Source organism: Colletotrichum scovillei, assembly GCF_011075155.1.
Source record: "Colletotrichum scovillei strain TJNH1 chromosome Unknown Contig00003, whole genome shotgun sequence".
Lineage (NCBI taxonomy): Eukaryota > Fungi > Ascomycota > Sordariomycetes > Glomerellales > Glomerellaceae > Colletotrichum > Colletotrichum scovillei.
The window spans coordinates 4,671,973-4,687,063 of NW_023336261.1; the positions used below are offsets into that span (position 1 = coordinate 4,671,973).

General features: G+C 53.6%; 4 protein-coding genes across 4 annotated transcripts; all 4 read left to right on the forward strand.

The window, feature by feature from the left end:
* Positions 1-2,885: 2,885 nt before the first annotated feature.
* HER10_EVM0006319 (PX domain-containing protein) lies at positions 2,886-5,695 on the forward strand. Its single transcript, XM_035483008.1, has 5 exons — positions 2,886-3,444; positions 3,515-3,840; positions 3,899-4,165; positions 4,217-5,341; positions 5,402-5,695. The coding sequence occupies exons 1-5, from the start codon at positions 3,342-3,344 to the stop codon at positions 5,495-5,497; spliced, it is 1,917 nt and encodes a 638-aa protein (XP_035336120.1). The 5' UTR covers positions 2,886-3,341; the 3' UTR covers positions 5,498-5,695.
* Positions 5,696-6,025: 330 nt separating this feature from the next.
* Positions 6,026-7,908, forward strand: HER10_EVM0007176 (mRNA capping enzyme). Its single transcript, XM_035476741.1, has 2 exons — positions 6,026-6,292; positions 6,458-7,908. Exons 1-2 carry the CDS (start codon positions 6,096-6,098, stop codon positions 7,416-7,418), a joined length of 1,158 nt encoding a protein of 385 aa, XP_035336198.1. The 5' UTR covers positions 6,026-6,095; the 3' UTR covers positions 7,419-7,908.
* Positions 7,909-8,137: 229 nt separating this feature from the next.
* On the forward strand, positions 8,138-11,366 carry HER10_EVM0005997 (uncharacterized protein). Its single transcript, XM_035475595.1, has 2 exons — positions 8,138-9,166; positions 9,222-11,366. Exons 1-2 carry the CDS (start codon positions 8,786-8,788, stop codon positions 10,086-10,088), a joined length of 1,248 nt encoding a protein of 415 aa, XP_035336084.1. The 5' UTR covers positions 8,138-8,785; the 3' UTR covers positions 10,089-11,366.
* Positions 11,367-11,629: 263 nt separating this feature from the next.
* Positions 11,630-14,881, forward strand: HER10_EVM0012372 (histone-like transcription factor and archaeal histone). Its single transcript, XM_035481768.1, has one exon. It carries the CDS (start codon positions 13,482-13,484, stop codon positions 14,556-14,558), a length of 1,077 nt encoding a protein of 358 aa, XP_035336661.1. The 5' UTR covers positions 11,630-13,481; the 3' UTR covers positions 14,559-14,881.
* The last annotated feature ends 210 nt before the right edge of the window (positions 14,882-15,091 follow it).

The window sequence follows — 15,091 nt, forward strand, 5'->3', positions numbered from 1 at the left end:
TTTAGCTAGCAGAACGAGCTTAAACTGGCAATGCTTTTAGAATACAGAACTGAACTAGAACTTTTGACTGTTCAGTAACCCAGTGGGGGAAAGAACAATTGAGATTACCCCGATCGACCAACGGAGGCAGGTGCGCCTTCCCTGTCAACCTCTCAGCCTACCAAATACAAACTTGGTTCTTCCACACCACCTTTCACTTAGGATTCTACTTTCTCGAAAAGTGAAATCGATTCATCTTCATATTTTCTTCTCTATCATTTCAGCTGAAAAGGTATCAAGCCAGCATTCGACCGCAATTGCGACCGTCCAAACAGCTTTTATCCTCTACACGGCTTACCATGCCGACCATTCCCCAACCCAAAGCTGGGAGAGACAGAGATGGCGTTTTGGAGGATGCTGCTCACGGTTGGGTCACCAAATTTCTGACAGAGCGACAGGTTGAGGAACCAAGCGGTCCATTGCCCCCGGTATCCCCAGTGCCGCCAGGATCTCAAGTTCAATGTTCTGGATGGGGATGCCTTAGTGAAGCACAGCAGGCTGGGGTTCTTGTCACCATTGTTGTGGTATTCCTATCTCTCTTTCTTGGTCTGATGTTCTTTCTACGATCGAAAAAGAAGCAGGACAGTTGGGTTGATGGTGACCTCATCCTTGTCCGGACCAGAAGACGACCGAGACCCAGAAGCCAAGCGGCCTCTATCAACTCACAGTACTCGCGCTTCTTCTTCAGACATGAGGGACTAACAGGCACGCAGCAGCCTCCTCAAGTATTGATCGCTCATCCGACAATTCTTCATATCCCTCCACCTCCTCCTCTGCCAGTCCCGGTTCCCCTTCCCCTTCCCATGCCAATGCCAATGCCATTCCGACCACCTCAACCGATCTACCCCTATCTGATGGCTTATCAGGCGAACCGGGCAAACCAGTACCATCCGATGAGGGCGCAAGCATTTGGAAACTCTCAAGAGCCCTCTGCAGTCCCGGCTTTCCCGATTAATGCCCAGTACCAACAGCAACCGCAGCCTTATCCTCAAGCCCAGCAACACCCTCAATATCAATGGAACCAGGGGCCTGGCCTTCAGCAAAGCGAGCAGCGCTCTCAACAGCCCCCGCGAAGAAGGCCATCACTTGCGCGAAGGCTCTTCAGTCTGTTCAACAACCCAGTCGGTAGAGCGTCAACCATTGCCAGCTCTGACTCGGACTCAACCCGAGCGCCATCCATACGCAGCAGTCACCATTCGCGGACCTCAGCGACATCCGTTGCTACGCCGCCTTCTCCTGACGTACGGATGAAGAGGACTGCAACGCATGGAGCAGACGCTATAAGACCGCTTGAAGTGTCTCCCGCGGTTGCCACTGTCCAGAGTGACGACTACGTCACTCCCACAACTATGCAAGATGCTTTGCCAGTCCCAGCCAACTCGGGTGGCGAAGCCCAATATGAATCGCGGGAGAAGGCCGTCATCACCGAGTCTCCGGTCAAGAAACATGTTCAGGCTGAGCGTGATAATACAAAGACATATCCGACTTCCATACCGATAAGCGAAGACACCGAAACTGCTGGAACCCATCCTAGTCGCCCTGTCGCCAAGCCCCTTAAGAGGTATGATCTCTCAACTACAGTCATTGGTGTAGAGCTGACAAGACACAGTGCCCTGAAGAATGGAAATAAAGCAGCTGCAGGAGCCAGATTAGGCAATACGAACAAAGATAAGAAGCTCTCGGCCAAAGAAGATAGGTAAGATGCATCTCAACCTGAGCTCTCGATATCTGCTGACCTGGCCAGCGTTCATGTGGACTTCGCGTCTAGTCGTACCATCACTTCGCCAATGGCTGCGGAAGCCAGCTCGAGCAAGGGCAAAGAGTAAAGCACTTCTTCATCTTTGATTAGAATCGTGAGCTGATACGATTGATAGAGAGCAGCAACAAGGAAAATCTGTTGATAAACGCAGTCCCAAGGAGAACGCAGTCTGCGAAGTTACACGAGATCATCCAGACGGCTTAGGTACAGCCATACATTCTGCCGAGGCGCTGAAGAAGCCAGTACCGGATCCTCAAAGTAGCCCGGTCAAATCAACAGAGAACAAACATGACCAGAGCTCGAGCCCCAATCAGCACTCACGGAGATTATCGAGTAGAACTGCAGAGCTTCGGTGAGCCGCACGAAATGAATCGTTAAAGGATTGACGAGTTGATGCTGACTGATATTGAGATTCGACGTGTCTTGTTCTGATGTCACGGAGACTAGTGACTCGCTGAGCGACGACTCGCCGCCTCCGTCTCCTCCGAGACCAATCCACCAGGGCGGCGGTAAGTATGCTCCTGAGCAGCTGCGATGGATGCCATCAAGAAGAGCGTACTAGGCCACGGTGAAAGACTCATGACTGTGTTCTTGACACGAACGGGCGGCGAAGAGGAACGGTTGGTGCACGAAAATGGGTTCCCTGGAACGACTATGGAACAAGGTTCGGACCTTACGAAGAATCGTGCACTTCAGACAGCTGCCTGGTTACTGGCCAAGGGTTGGCGGTTTTGGTCCCGACAAGATAGATAGGTGGAATAGCATGTGTACCTGGCCACTTGCCTCAGCAAAGCTTGTTGAGAACCGATTTAGATAGGTATCGGGGTCAGGAATAAGGGTTCAGATGTGCTACAAGGATGTAGAGCAATGCAGACAGACGGTGCGTCCATACCCAATGGAATTCAGAAATTTGTGCAGCTGTGGTTCATAAGATATGCCGAGATGTGCATGAATTGGAAAGCACAGAGAAGCCCAGCGGGGTGTTTACTGCGGTAAAGCAGGGGTAACTTGGTAAGACAGGTATTTGTGTCACTTTGGCCCGTGCGCAATGAAGGTGAGATACCTTGTCCGGGTGCGTACGACAAAAGCAGCAAGCAGCAGAAGCAGGGCCCCCAGGGGAGGTGGCTTCGTCATTGCCTGCTAGGTACTCCGGCCGGAAAGGCACTTGCTGCACCCTGGAGCTTACCTTAGTCCAACCTCGCGCAGCCCCGATCACCTCTCCCCACGCTGCCGCCCGACAAGTCTGCTTGTCCGTATCATAACTCTCTTTCAACCGACCTTTATTCCGTCAGCCTCAAGCCTTTCACTTTTCTTTGGGACAGCTCTCAACATTAACCGAACGTTGCGATCATCAACCGCATGCTTGTCGCATGCCGACAGACAAGTGCTTTCGATCATTTCCACCCCTCTTCCCCCCCCGCAGCTCCCGGCTCAGCTGCGCATCCCCGATTGCGCATCCCGTTTGAGACTGCAAACCCTTCTGGACGATTGAATATCGACCTATAGCTTTGTTTGCTATTCCTTCCAATCCGACACCGAAACGATGTGGAACGACGAGGATAATAATCCCTATGCCGAGGGCTTTGACCGGAGAGACAGCCTGACTTCCTCTTCTGCCAACCCAGCCTCTCCTACTACCCGTGAGTGTATGTCGCGATTCTACCCCAGCTCAACCCTCGTCGTTTTGAAGATTTCAGAAAATGATGGAAACCATAGATCTGGATGATTCTTCAGACAGTACTGATGCCGACTGGGAGACTCTAGACCAGCGATTCGACATCCCTCAGACCCCGTCGACCACAAGCGATGAGGCTCCTCAGAATCGCTCCCATACCCTCCCAGACAGCGAAGCTGAGAGCAGCGACAATGAGCCGATTGCTAGAGACAGAGGCGATCTTGTCCCGCGCCCGAAGCCCGGCGGCTACGAAAGCCGCGTCGAGCAGATCCTCTGGGAGAATCCGAGCATGACTATCCTCATTACTGATGCAGGAAAGAGCGCGGAGAGCGGTGGAAAATACATTGTCTACACCATCCGGACAGGCGTATGTGGCTGTGCGAAGGATCGCTCCCTCGATAGTTGGAGTACTGACTGTTCCATAGAACCTCGAAGTGCGCAGACGATACTCGGAATTCGCGTCTTTGCGTGAGGCATTGACCCGGCTGCACCCTACCCTGATTATACCCCCCATCCCCGAGAAGCATACCATGGCAGACTACGCCGCGAACCCTACGAGCGCAAAGCAAGATCAGCAGATTATTGACCTGCGCAAGCGCATGCTTGCCGTGTTCCTGAACCGATGCCGCCGCATGGAGGAGGTCCGAACAGACGGTGTTTGGTGGAGATTCTTGGACCCCAATGCTAGCTGGGTAAGTTGAAAAGATCTTCTCCCTAGTGATCCGGTAGCTGATCCATCGCAGAGTGAGGTCCTTCACTCTCATCCAGTCGCCTCAGTGCCCAAGTCAGTCCTGAAGGCGCCGCCTTTGGATCCTGCGAACCCTACACCTGCTCACAACTTCCTTCCCGTGCCATCAGCTTCCGCCAAGCTCAAGACGACGGGCGGCCCTGGTGTCGACCCCGGCGCGATCGCTGGAACTGGGTCCCATGTCTTTGGCCGATTTCCTCCCGACAGCCACACCCTGAGCGAGCAAGAACTTGACCCTTACTTCATCACATATGAGGCATCGATCAAGGAACTGGAGCAACTGTTGTCGGGGTCCATGGAGAAGGTCAACCGTCGGACCTTGAGCCACCTGTCTGCACTGGCCGCCGATCTTTGCGAACTGGGCTCCAAGTTTAATGCGTTCGCGCTATCAGAACAAGCACCCTCTTTGGGCCCTGCCCTCGAGAGAGTGGGACAGGCGGCTGACTCCTCCTACATTGCTACTGAGGAGCTTTCTGGCTCTCTCGGTGCCAGTTTCGCAGAGCCTATGCGAGAGAATGCGCAGTTCGCAGGTGTTGTTCGCAGCGTGCTGAAGTACAGGGTGCTCAAGCGGGTACAGCAAGAGCAGACTAGCGACGAACTCAGCAAGAAGATTGCGCTGCTGGACCAACTAGAGCGCAGCGAGCAAGAGGCCAAGCGCATCGAGCAATATCTCAGCAGCAGCCAGCAAATTGCGCCAGCGCCGAAGCGGTCTACAAGCCTTAGAGAGGCTAACACATCACACCATCAGCGCGAGGGCAGTGCCGAAGACACAGCTTCCATCGACTCCGACTTCCCTCCTACGCATGGCGAGCCGGTCCCGACCGCGACCCAGGGTGTTCCACAAAGAAGCAACTCAACTCCAGGCCATAAGAAGGCCGCGAGCAGCAACTCAATCACGAACAAGATTTTCGGACCGATTCGTCACGCTATTCAAGGTGTAGCTGACGTCGACCCCGAGAGAACTCGTCGTGACATGATTGGAAAGACAAGGGAGAGCATCGAACAGCTTGAGCAAGCCAAGGTGGTCTCTGAGCATGATGTGAAGGAGGCTAGCGCAAGCATTTTGAAGGACTTGAAGAGATTCCAGGGAGAAAAGGAAGAGGACCTTCGTCGTTACATGGTAAGTTGATTAATCTGTACAGGACTTGGAGCGATTCCGTGCTGACCCGATTTATCACAGCTGGCTTATGCCAAGAGCCAAATTGAGTGGGCCAAGAAGAATAAGGAGACCTGGGAGGATGCCAAAGCCGAGGTCGCCAAGATTGACGAAAGCTGAGGGTATGGTTGGTTCATTAGGGAGAAAGGGAAATCGCGCAATGATATCAAAACAGACAGGGCTCAGAGGCCTCGAGCTGTTTCCAATAATTTGATGAGGCGTTGAGTCTATCGGGTGGCTGACGTGGGACAAGCAAGACTCATTTGGCGTTTACGAGGGACTCGACATTCGTAAAAGTCATGGGATAGTCAAAGGCAATTAATCAACTCAGTTCAAAGTACTTGACTCGAAATACGTCTCGTTTTCTAGTGTTTGGCCTCGCTTGGGGATCATTGGCCTCGTTGGCCACAGATTTGGCCTCAATGAGCGGCTGGATCTCTCTCGCAAGCCTTGTCGCTGAGGCTGTAAGAGGTATCTATTTGAGACAGAGGCTTCGAGTCCTGTGAAGAGCTCGTTAATCAATGATGTGAGTTCTGAGAGACCACAGAGACGGCGTTGATGCACGGTCTTATCTCTGTGCCTTATCGATAAGAGGCCGATAAAGCTCCGAGACTTTGGTGTCGCGAGGCTACCTAGACCAACGGAGGACCGAACCCGACTTGTACTTCCTTCTCTCCCCCTTTTGCGCAACACCAGAAAAAAAGGTCCATCCGCAACCATGGATGGCGTACAGGGTCCGCCTCCCGAGGGCCCGATTGCCTCGATCGCAGAACCGGGCATCAAGGCCGACGGTCAACTGCTGTTCGACCTGCGCCGCGAGGTCGCCAATCTCTTGCATCGCAACCAGACCAGCTTCCCCGGCGCGCAGCCCGTCAGCTTCGCGCGGAAACACGTCGATGAGTTACGGAATAGAGAGTGAGTGCTCCTTGTCGCGCCGTTCACACAGGCTCCAGCCTTTGCACACGTTCGTTTGGCGATTGTCTTTGGCTACCGGAACTCTGGTAACTGGAGGCTGGAAGGAAGTGATAATTCGCAACTCTTTTCGCTGACATCTAGCGCGCTCGCGAGCGCGACCAACAGCTACTATGTTTGCGAAAAGTCAGACGGCATCCGGTATCTGCTATACCTCACGGAAGACGAGGGCCGGGAGATCCACTACCTAATCGACCGGAAAAACGACTACTGGTACATCAAGAACAGCAGCTTCCACTTCCCGCGCAAGGACGACCTGACCAAGTTCCACACGCGCACGCTCATCGACGGCGAGCTGGTCATGGACGACACGGGCAAGGGCACAAAGGAGCCGCGGTTCCTCGTCTTCGACTGCCTCGTGCTGGACGGGCAGGACCTGATGTCGCGGACGCTCGACAAGCGGCTCGCCTACTTCAACGAGAACATTTACAAGCCCTACCGTGACTTGTTCAAGCAGTACCCGGAGGAGCGGGACTTCCAGCCGTTCCTGGTGGAGATGAAGGCCATGCAGCTGAGCTACGGCATCGAGATGATGTTCCGCGAGATCCTGCCCAAGCTGAGGCACGGCAACGACGGGCTCATCTTCACGTGCGTCAGCAGCGAGTACAAGCACGGCACCGACCCGCACATCCTGAAGTGGAAGCCGCCGGAAGAGAACACGGTCGACTGCCGGCTGCGGATGACGTTCCCTACGGTGCAGCCGGGGGAAGGGGACGAGGAGGCCGAGGGCCCCTTTGTGGACTACGAGGCGGTGCCGCGGGCGGAGCTGTGGAGTTTTATGGGGGACGGGCGGTATCAGTTCTTTGACGAGGTGCATATTACCGAGGAGGAGTGGGAGGTGCTGAAGGGCCTCGGGGACCCGCTCAACGACCGCATCGTGGAGTGTCACAAGGACGACCTGGGCCGGTGGCGGATTATCCGGTTCCGCGACGATAAGTCGGAGGCGAATCACATTTCTACCATCAAGAGCGTCATGGAGAGTATCGAGGACCGGGTTACGGAGAAGGATCTTGCGGAGGCGGCTAAGGGGATCAAGGATAATTGGAAGACGCGGAATGCCAAACGGTAGTCTTTCCATCATTTTTTGTTTTTCCCTACGCAAAGAGGAAGAGGAGACGAGGGGAGGAGAAGCCGATGAGAGATACCTGGTTGGATTCTAAAGGTGGTCAGGTACGGGGGGTTGAGGATGCATGGCGTGGATGATGTGTGAGTACTGTACGTGTGCGGATCAGGATTGACGATGGCGTCTTGGTGTTGTGTTTTATTGCAAAAAGCTCCTCAAGCAAACAGAGAATACGGAGGGGAGGTCAAAAAGAGACGACGGCGGAGGTTGCGATATTGCCTCCTTTCAGACAGCCCTCATCAATTCTCTGCTCTATTGATGTCCGGCTAGGATGTGAGCATGAAGTACTTTGGCGTTTTCCAGCTTAGAGGATAAGCGTGGAGGGCATACCGGTTTCCCGGGGGCATGAGAGTGTATCGAGTACCTTTGAAATGAAAAGAGTAATTCGTATCACTAGAATGGACCTTTTCTTCTCGGATTGAGATCAACTGGCTGGTTCCGAGACTTCTTGTAGGGGAAAGGCCTGCAAAATCGCACTCTTTCCTAAACATGACCAAGTCAGATGTAGTGGAATACTTGTTCCACAATCACAAGCCAAAAAGCCCAGCAAGGGATGACACGGAAGGTTTCGTACCCATTTCTTGCTTGCTACCATTCGCTTTTCCCTGATCCAGATGAATGTTTGATTCAGATCTACCAGGGTCTGGGTAACTCCTCCTCGCTGGGTTGGTCTCACTTCCACAAAAAAATGTAGACATGGCAATGTCGCGGTCGGTGCTGACACACTCCCATCGCCGTCCCCCGACTGAGGTAATGAAATGGGTAAACCAGCGGCGCTCGGCACCTTACCTAAGGTAAGAGCTCCAGCTCTCCCCAACAAACCATCAAGCTCAGGAAACAAGTGCGCGCCGCCCCCCGCACCAGGTAGGTAGTAGTGTCTGAGCAGGCACGGACACTGGGGACTGCCTTCCGTAACCTCGAAGACGTCACAAAAGAAAGCCAAAAGCTTCCCGTTTCCCAGTCTTACATTAGCCCACGCCGTGGGAAATCGATTACTCGGGCGGCCAAGGGAGGGATGGAATGGCTCAAGGCAGTGCCTATCGAGAGAAGTCCGAAGCTGCAACCTTGAAATCATCATCCTGGAGACAAGCTCCCCCTTCTTACCATCGACCTCAGTCTTTGCTTCAATCCTCAATTTCCTCTTCTTCCTCTCTTCTAGATTTGTCCTAAGGCTCACGATAGATTCAATTGGCGCCTGTGATACAATACGACCACCTCTGTACCGCCGTTTTATAATCTACGTAACGTCACGCTTGAGAAAATAAGTCGGCCCACGGTTTGGTCCTGCATCAGTTGCAGCATCGCCGCCCACCATGATCCTCGGACCGGTATCACTGCTCGACTGTCTGGTCTTTGTCATCTTCCTGACGCCGCAGCTCCTCATCAATGTTGGTTTCTTCCCAACGGTAGTGGTCACTCTGAAGATGCTGCCTTTTCTCGTGTTTCAGCTGCCGACGTCCCTGTTCCACGAGCGGTATCTCCTCAGCCACGACGAGCAGTCGCCTTTTGTGCAGCGCGCGAGTTTCTTCGAAGATTTAGTCATACGCTGCGTGCGTTACGCCTTTGCAAACTTGCCAACCAACATTGGACGTGTCTTCTTCTCAAAGTACATATCTCTGCCGTTTCTGCGGTTTCGAATGCTGCGGCATGGCTATCTCAGGTCACCTGCAACCTGGAGTGAGCACAAGGAAAGGGTGAGTGTAACCTACATCTCAGTGCACAATGGCCGGTGGTTGACTTGAATGATAGGGCCAACACGGCTTCGAAGGGGTTTGGATCCAAAAGGATGCGTCGCAACCGCCCGACATTGTGGTATACTACGCCCACGGAGGCGGTTTCGCCATGGGCTCCGCGTACTTTTACCTCGAGTTTCTTCTGTCGTGGCACTCGCTACTCGTCCAAGCCGGCTACCGGAACCCTGCCATATTCTCTCTCGAGTACACCCTCGTGCCCGATAAAATGTACCCGAGGCAAATGTACGAGACTTTGAGGGGCTATAAGCATGTCCTGAAAAAAGTTGGAGACCCACGTAAGGTGGTCGTTGCAGGAGACTCAGCGGGAGCAACCCTGATATTGACACTGTTGCTGGAGCTGGGCCACATGAACGAGGCCCGGGCATTCAAGGAAAAGAGTGACGATTCCACCGCATCTGAAGGTCGAAGTCAGGAGCACTTGCGTCAAGCCTCAGAGTCCCCGCTTCCAGGGCTTTGCGTCTTGATTTCGCCGTGGGCCAAGCTCATTTCCAACAAGCATGAAAATACGGCCAGCGACTTTCTGGATCGCGACACGCTATGGAAATACGCGGTGCAGTATGCTGGGGCAGCGCATGTCTACGACAAGACCGCGTCGCCTGGGCAGTGTGCCGATCCTCGGGTGTGGGCGGAAGCTAGTCCACTTTGTGGCTTCTTCATCACGTACGGATCAGAAGAGGTGTTCGCACCCGACATCAAGGATCTGATTAACGTCTTGGTCAAAAGTACCGAGGTCGACAGTCGCAGCGAGGATGGCGGGATACACGCCTGGCCCGTTGTTTCGTTATTCCTGTCAAGCACCGAAGACAAGAGACTCAAGGGTCTGCGGACACTCACGTCAGCCATCAGAAAACACATCCAGTAGAAAGCCTGTCAAAGGCAGATTGTTGTTTTTTTTAGAAAAAGTCTGATTAGATCAAGTAAAAACTGTCATAGACCGAGGCACGCCAACCTCGAAACCTGAGTTGGGACAACTCGGTTTCTACAGTCGTGGCCTCTTGGGGTGGTCTCCAGCTGTTTCTCTTCGTTATCTTCATCCCTGGCCACCAATAGGATATGGCGTAAACAATAGAATTTAGTGGTTTGATTACCTGCATAATTGAGTTGCGTTCCTGCATACCGGGCCGTCCGCCGACAGGAAATTACGACGGTAGTAGGGTGAAATCTGTTCGGAAAAACGTTGACAAACATTTCGCGAAGACGCGTTGAAGGATGCAGATAAGTTCTTCCTTGGTAGCCCCGCTGCAAAGTCGCTTCGGCGGGAAGGGCGATTGGCGACCTAGACCCGGGGCCCGGGGGGCAGCGCATTCACTCGAGGTGCCGTCGCAAAGCTCAGACGGGCAGGGAGCTGTGGTGGGTCTCGGATGAAGTCATGTGTGGTTCAAACAGTGACGAGTCGAGGAGCGCGACGGCTTTGCGACAGAAAACATCTTTTTCGGACGACGGGGTTCCTTGATGATGGCGCGCTGCAGAAAGAGCTCGTCTGCCTAAGGAGCAGGGAGAGTGCCAGCTCCAGGCAGCATTGAGGGCAGATGGCGGCGGGGTTCGACGATGTTGGGTGTCTCATGAAGACAAAGCAAGCTCGTCCGTAGGTCAGGGCCACGAGGTATAAAGGCACATCGAGAATGAAGAGTAACGAGACAAGATTTTCTCGAAGTCCAAGGTTGCGCAAATGCCAGGTCTAGAATCTGAAAACAGGGGCCGAAACGACATGAGGGGAGCTGGAGCTGAGACGGTAAAAGAGATCAGCCAGCCTGCCGTGGCCTACTTTGCTTCGGTTGAGCCATCCTTTTCAGCCTGCCTCACGTTACTTCGCGCCTCGAGATGCAGCCACGTCTGCGAGGTTGCGACATGCGGCGGTAAGCTGGGACGAAGGGGGAGACATCGACCATGTGGCGAAATTAGTGATGACGCCGATGAGGTGCGACTATTTTGGCGCGAACAGAATGACTGAAGAGATCCCGGTACCTAGGTTGGGAAAGAAGAAGAAGGAGGAGGAGGAGGAGAAGAAAAGAAGCGTTGTTCAAGAAACGGAACTGAAGAAGGACGTGCCGACTTGGGCGCAATGTGAACATTCGGGACGCCTTGAAGATACCTTACCTTCCGTGCTCCCTGATGAAGGAAGGTAGATGGCCAGGCAGGTACCAATAGAGCTTAACTAGCACAGAAAGGTACAGAGGCCGTCAAGCAGGGGACTAGCGGCTGTGCTCATGCAGGATTTGGGAAGGCGTGGCCACAGCTCGGGCATCCTGACCCAATCAGCATAGCAGCGTGACCCCTGCCTGGGCGTGTTTTTGGGGGGGAAAAGCAGAGGGCAGCAAGAAAGGGGAGTTGGGAAGGAGCTCTGACCCGCGACGCGCATATAAACGGTGGACATTCCCACCGTGATCCATCGCCAGAAGTGAAGGAACCCGCACACCGCGAAAAGAAGGAGCCCACCCAGCCGCTGGCTGCACCTGCCACCGACCGCACCGCACCCGCACCTACCGCACCACCGCACCGCATCGCCGTCCGCCCCTCCGCAGTTTCTCGACCCGTCGCATCGTCCCACGGCCGTCGCTCTTTCCCTCCCATTCAGTGTTCTCCTTCCTATCCAATCATTCCCATTCGTTCTAGCCCATCGACCACTTCAATTTCCACGGCCGGTGCCAAGAAGGTGCACACTTGGTGTGCTTGCGCCCAGAGTGTGCCTCCCTGTACTTGTGTGTGCCTGCGCCTACCTACTTGCCGCCTGGCCTTGCCTCGTCTGCCTGTCAGACCGACTGCATCCTTCCCGATGGACGCATGTCAACTTTGAGGCTCGATTGACTAAACCTTGCCACCTGGACTTGGAAAAAGATCAACGCCAACAAATCCCCCTCCTCCTACTCCGTACATAACTTCACACTACAATCCCGTTCAAACGCAACCCCTTTTCCTCCCAATCCTGAACACCTCCCACCACTTTATCAGAGCATCAGGCCGCTTCCGAAAGCACCGCTGCTGCCCCGCACAGGAACGCCTGACGCCGTCGCACGCCCCAGGACTGAACCCCGAAAGCCCCAAGCTTACAGAACTCCCATCACCCCTGGCTCGCTAGACACACCGAAACCTTATTGAGTGTCACTCCCAGTCTCTAGGTCTGACTCAGCAAAAACGCCATTTACACACCTTGGATCAGTAGATCACCTATTTGGCATATCAAAATCTCGGACAAGCTTGTGTCACAGCCACGCTCCCGACGTCAATCAGCATTCATCATCCCTCAGGCCACACTGAGTTCCTCACTCTCACGCGGTCTGGGATACGTAGACTGTGTTCCGAAGCAACACCAGGATTGGCCAGTTGCGACGTTGAGTCTCAACACCCACGCATACTCACTGAGCGCCCAGCGAGCCTGGATTCTCTCTGTACTGCAAGTGGCCGTTTCATTCTGCTGGACCTGGGACGCAGTTTTAACCTCGATCTGCAAGTTGCAAAGCGATTATCCGGACAGTCCTGATCAACATCCTGCCATCCACCGTTTAGGTCCGGCACACTGTTGCAAACAGGCTAGGGTACTGAGGATATTACGAATCCCTCATGTTGTAGGCCATTTATTGGCTTTGATCTCATCTCTTCGTCATTTGCTCTTGTATCGCAGCGCTGCCCAACACGTTGGCCGAGGCTGCCTTACACACGCAAAAACATCCGCACTTCTCACAAGGCAGTTGCGCCCAGTCTCGCCTTGTTTTCATATTCAAGCCGAGCTTCGCAGCAATACTCTGCCTCGATTTACTGTCACCCTCAACGCGACTTGCATTGGCCGTACGTCTGTCGGAACTCTACACCTCTGACTCCCGAGGATATATGACGATAGAACAGACCGTCATTCCTTTCACCGCACGTAGCAGCCCACGCCTGAATCAGGACTTATACGCCGTGCTTTTCTGGGCACATATCCACTCAGCGACTGAATACGGGACACATCCATCATTAGACGCAATCACAGAACCATTGCAAGATTATTCCTGCTGAGAGAGACGACCTCACAACTGCGGACAACAAAAAAGAGGTGGGGGTGTAGGCTGGCTTTTGTACTCAAAAATCAGTCCCTGCCCTTCGCTTAATCATCCAGTGTCCCACGCCAGCCACATTTGGATTGGAACCTTGGCCAATTTTTTTCGGGGCACCAGCCAAGGCCCCCTGTCGTTTGGCCTCCACTTCCAAATTGAAAAAAAAAAGCGGCCATCAATTTTTCCAGAAGGGCCGGAGGTAGAGGGGGAAAAAAGTAATAAAAATGGCGGACGACACGACCTACGCACCAAAGTCGCCGGACCTCTCTTCTTTTTTCTCGGCAGCACCCGCCCCGCCTACACCTCCACTGCACACTCACAGTCTGCAGCACTACCAGCAACAACTGAGCAAGCTCCAAACCTCTCCGTCTCCGTCTGCGTCCGCGTCTGCTGCACCACCGCCCGTATATGAATACTCCTCCCCCTCAGCACGCATTCACCACCCAAGCCAGTCATCTTCTACTCCTGTTCACATCAAACAAGAGCAGCCCCACTTCCCATCACCAGCGGCAATCAAAACGGAATTCTCTTCCTATCAGCCACCGCTACAACCCCACCACCACCAAGGTCAGCACCAGCACCAGTACCAACCGCTTCAGCAGCAACAGCACCACCAACATTACCTATCTCCTCAATACCACCACCAGTCGCCGCCACATAACCACCCATCTCCGCAACATCCCCCACCACATATGCAAAGCGCGTATGGGATACAGCCCGTTCTCAACTATCAGGAACAGCAGCCTCATCAGCCCAAAACACCTCAAAGCCAAGGATTTCTAGACCAGAAAAACTTTGGTGGAGCACCCCAATTACACGATATCCCCTACAACCCAGATACACAACATCTACCACAAACACCAGCTTCAGCAACTATGCCTCCCAGAAAGAACACAAAGCAGGCTGACTCGCCACCTCCAATTGACCCTTCACCCGTTCGGACAAAGTTCCCCACAGCCAGGATAAAGCGTATCATGCAGGCCGATGAGGAGGTTGGTAAGGTCGCCCAGCAGACTCCCATTGCTGTTGGCAAGGCTCTCGAGATGTTCATGATTGCTGTTGTCAGCCGAAGTGCCGAAATCGCACGGGAGAAGAACTCTAAGCGTGTCACGGCTCAGATGCTCAAGCAAGTCATCGAGACAGATGGCCAGTACGACTTCTTGGCGGACATTGCTGCAAAGGTTGGCGACGAGGAGAAGAGAGGTGGTCGCTCCAAGGCTGAGTCGTCAAGCGACGAGGAAATGGAAGTTGAGACGAAGAAGAAGGGCAAGGGCGGCCGTAAGAAGAAGGCCGCTGCATGAGTTCTCTCATTCTCAGCTTGGGTCTTGAGGCGAGGGAAGGGAAGGGAAAGGAATTTTCCCATGATGAGAAATATGACAAGGGTTATGAGGATTGGCGTTGGACTGGCTAGCATCTACATCGGCGTTGGGTGACACGGCGATAAACTCGTCGAGCCGCACCTGGGGGGAAATATTACATGGTTTACCTTACGGAAAGGAGGAACAAGCGCTGCTTCCTCGACTTGCATGCCATGGACGGCTTGTCTTTCTATATGCGCATCGAGCCTGTCTTGGACAAGTCTTCTTACGATTTTAGAATGAAAGCATTTTATCGTTTGCACACATTTTTCCTCTCACAATGTGTACGGGATGATGATGAGCCGTGCCTTGAAGCGTCTTGCTGCGGTAGGTACCTTCACCAGGGGACGTCTCATGTGGAACTCACTTTCCACTCACTCAAAGACACCCTGCTCATATGAGGTGGCTGTATTTTATTCGTACCTCACTGTGGTACACTTGAGCTTGACATTGTTGCCAGAGTATGCTTCATTCAT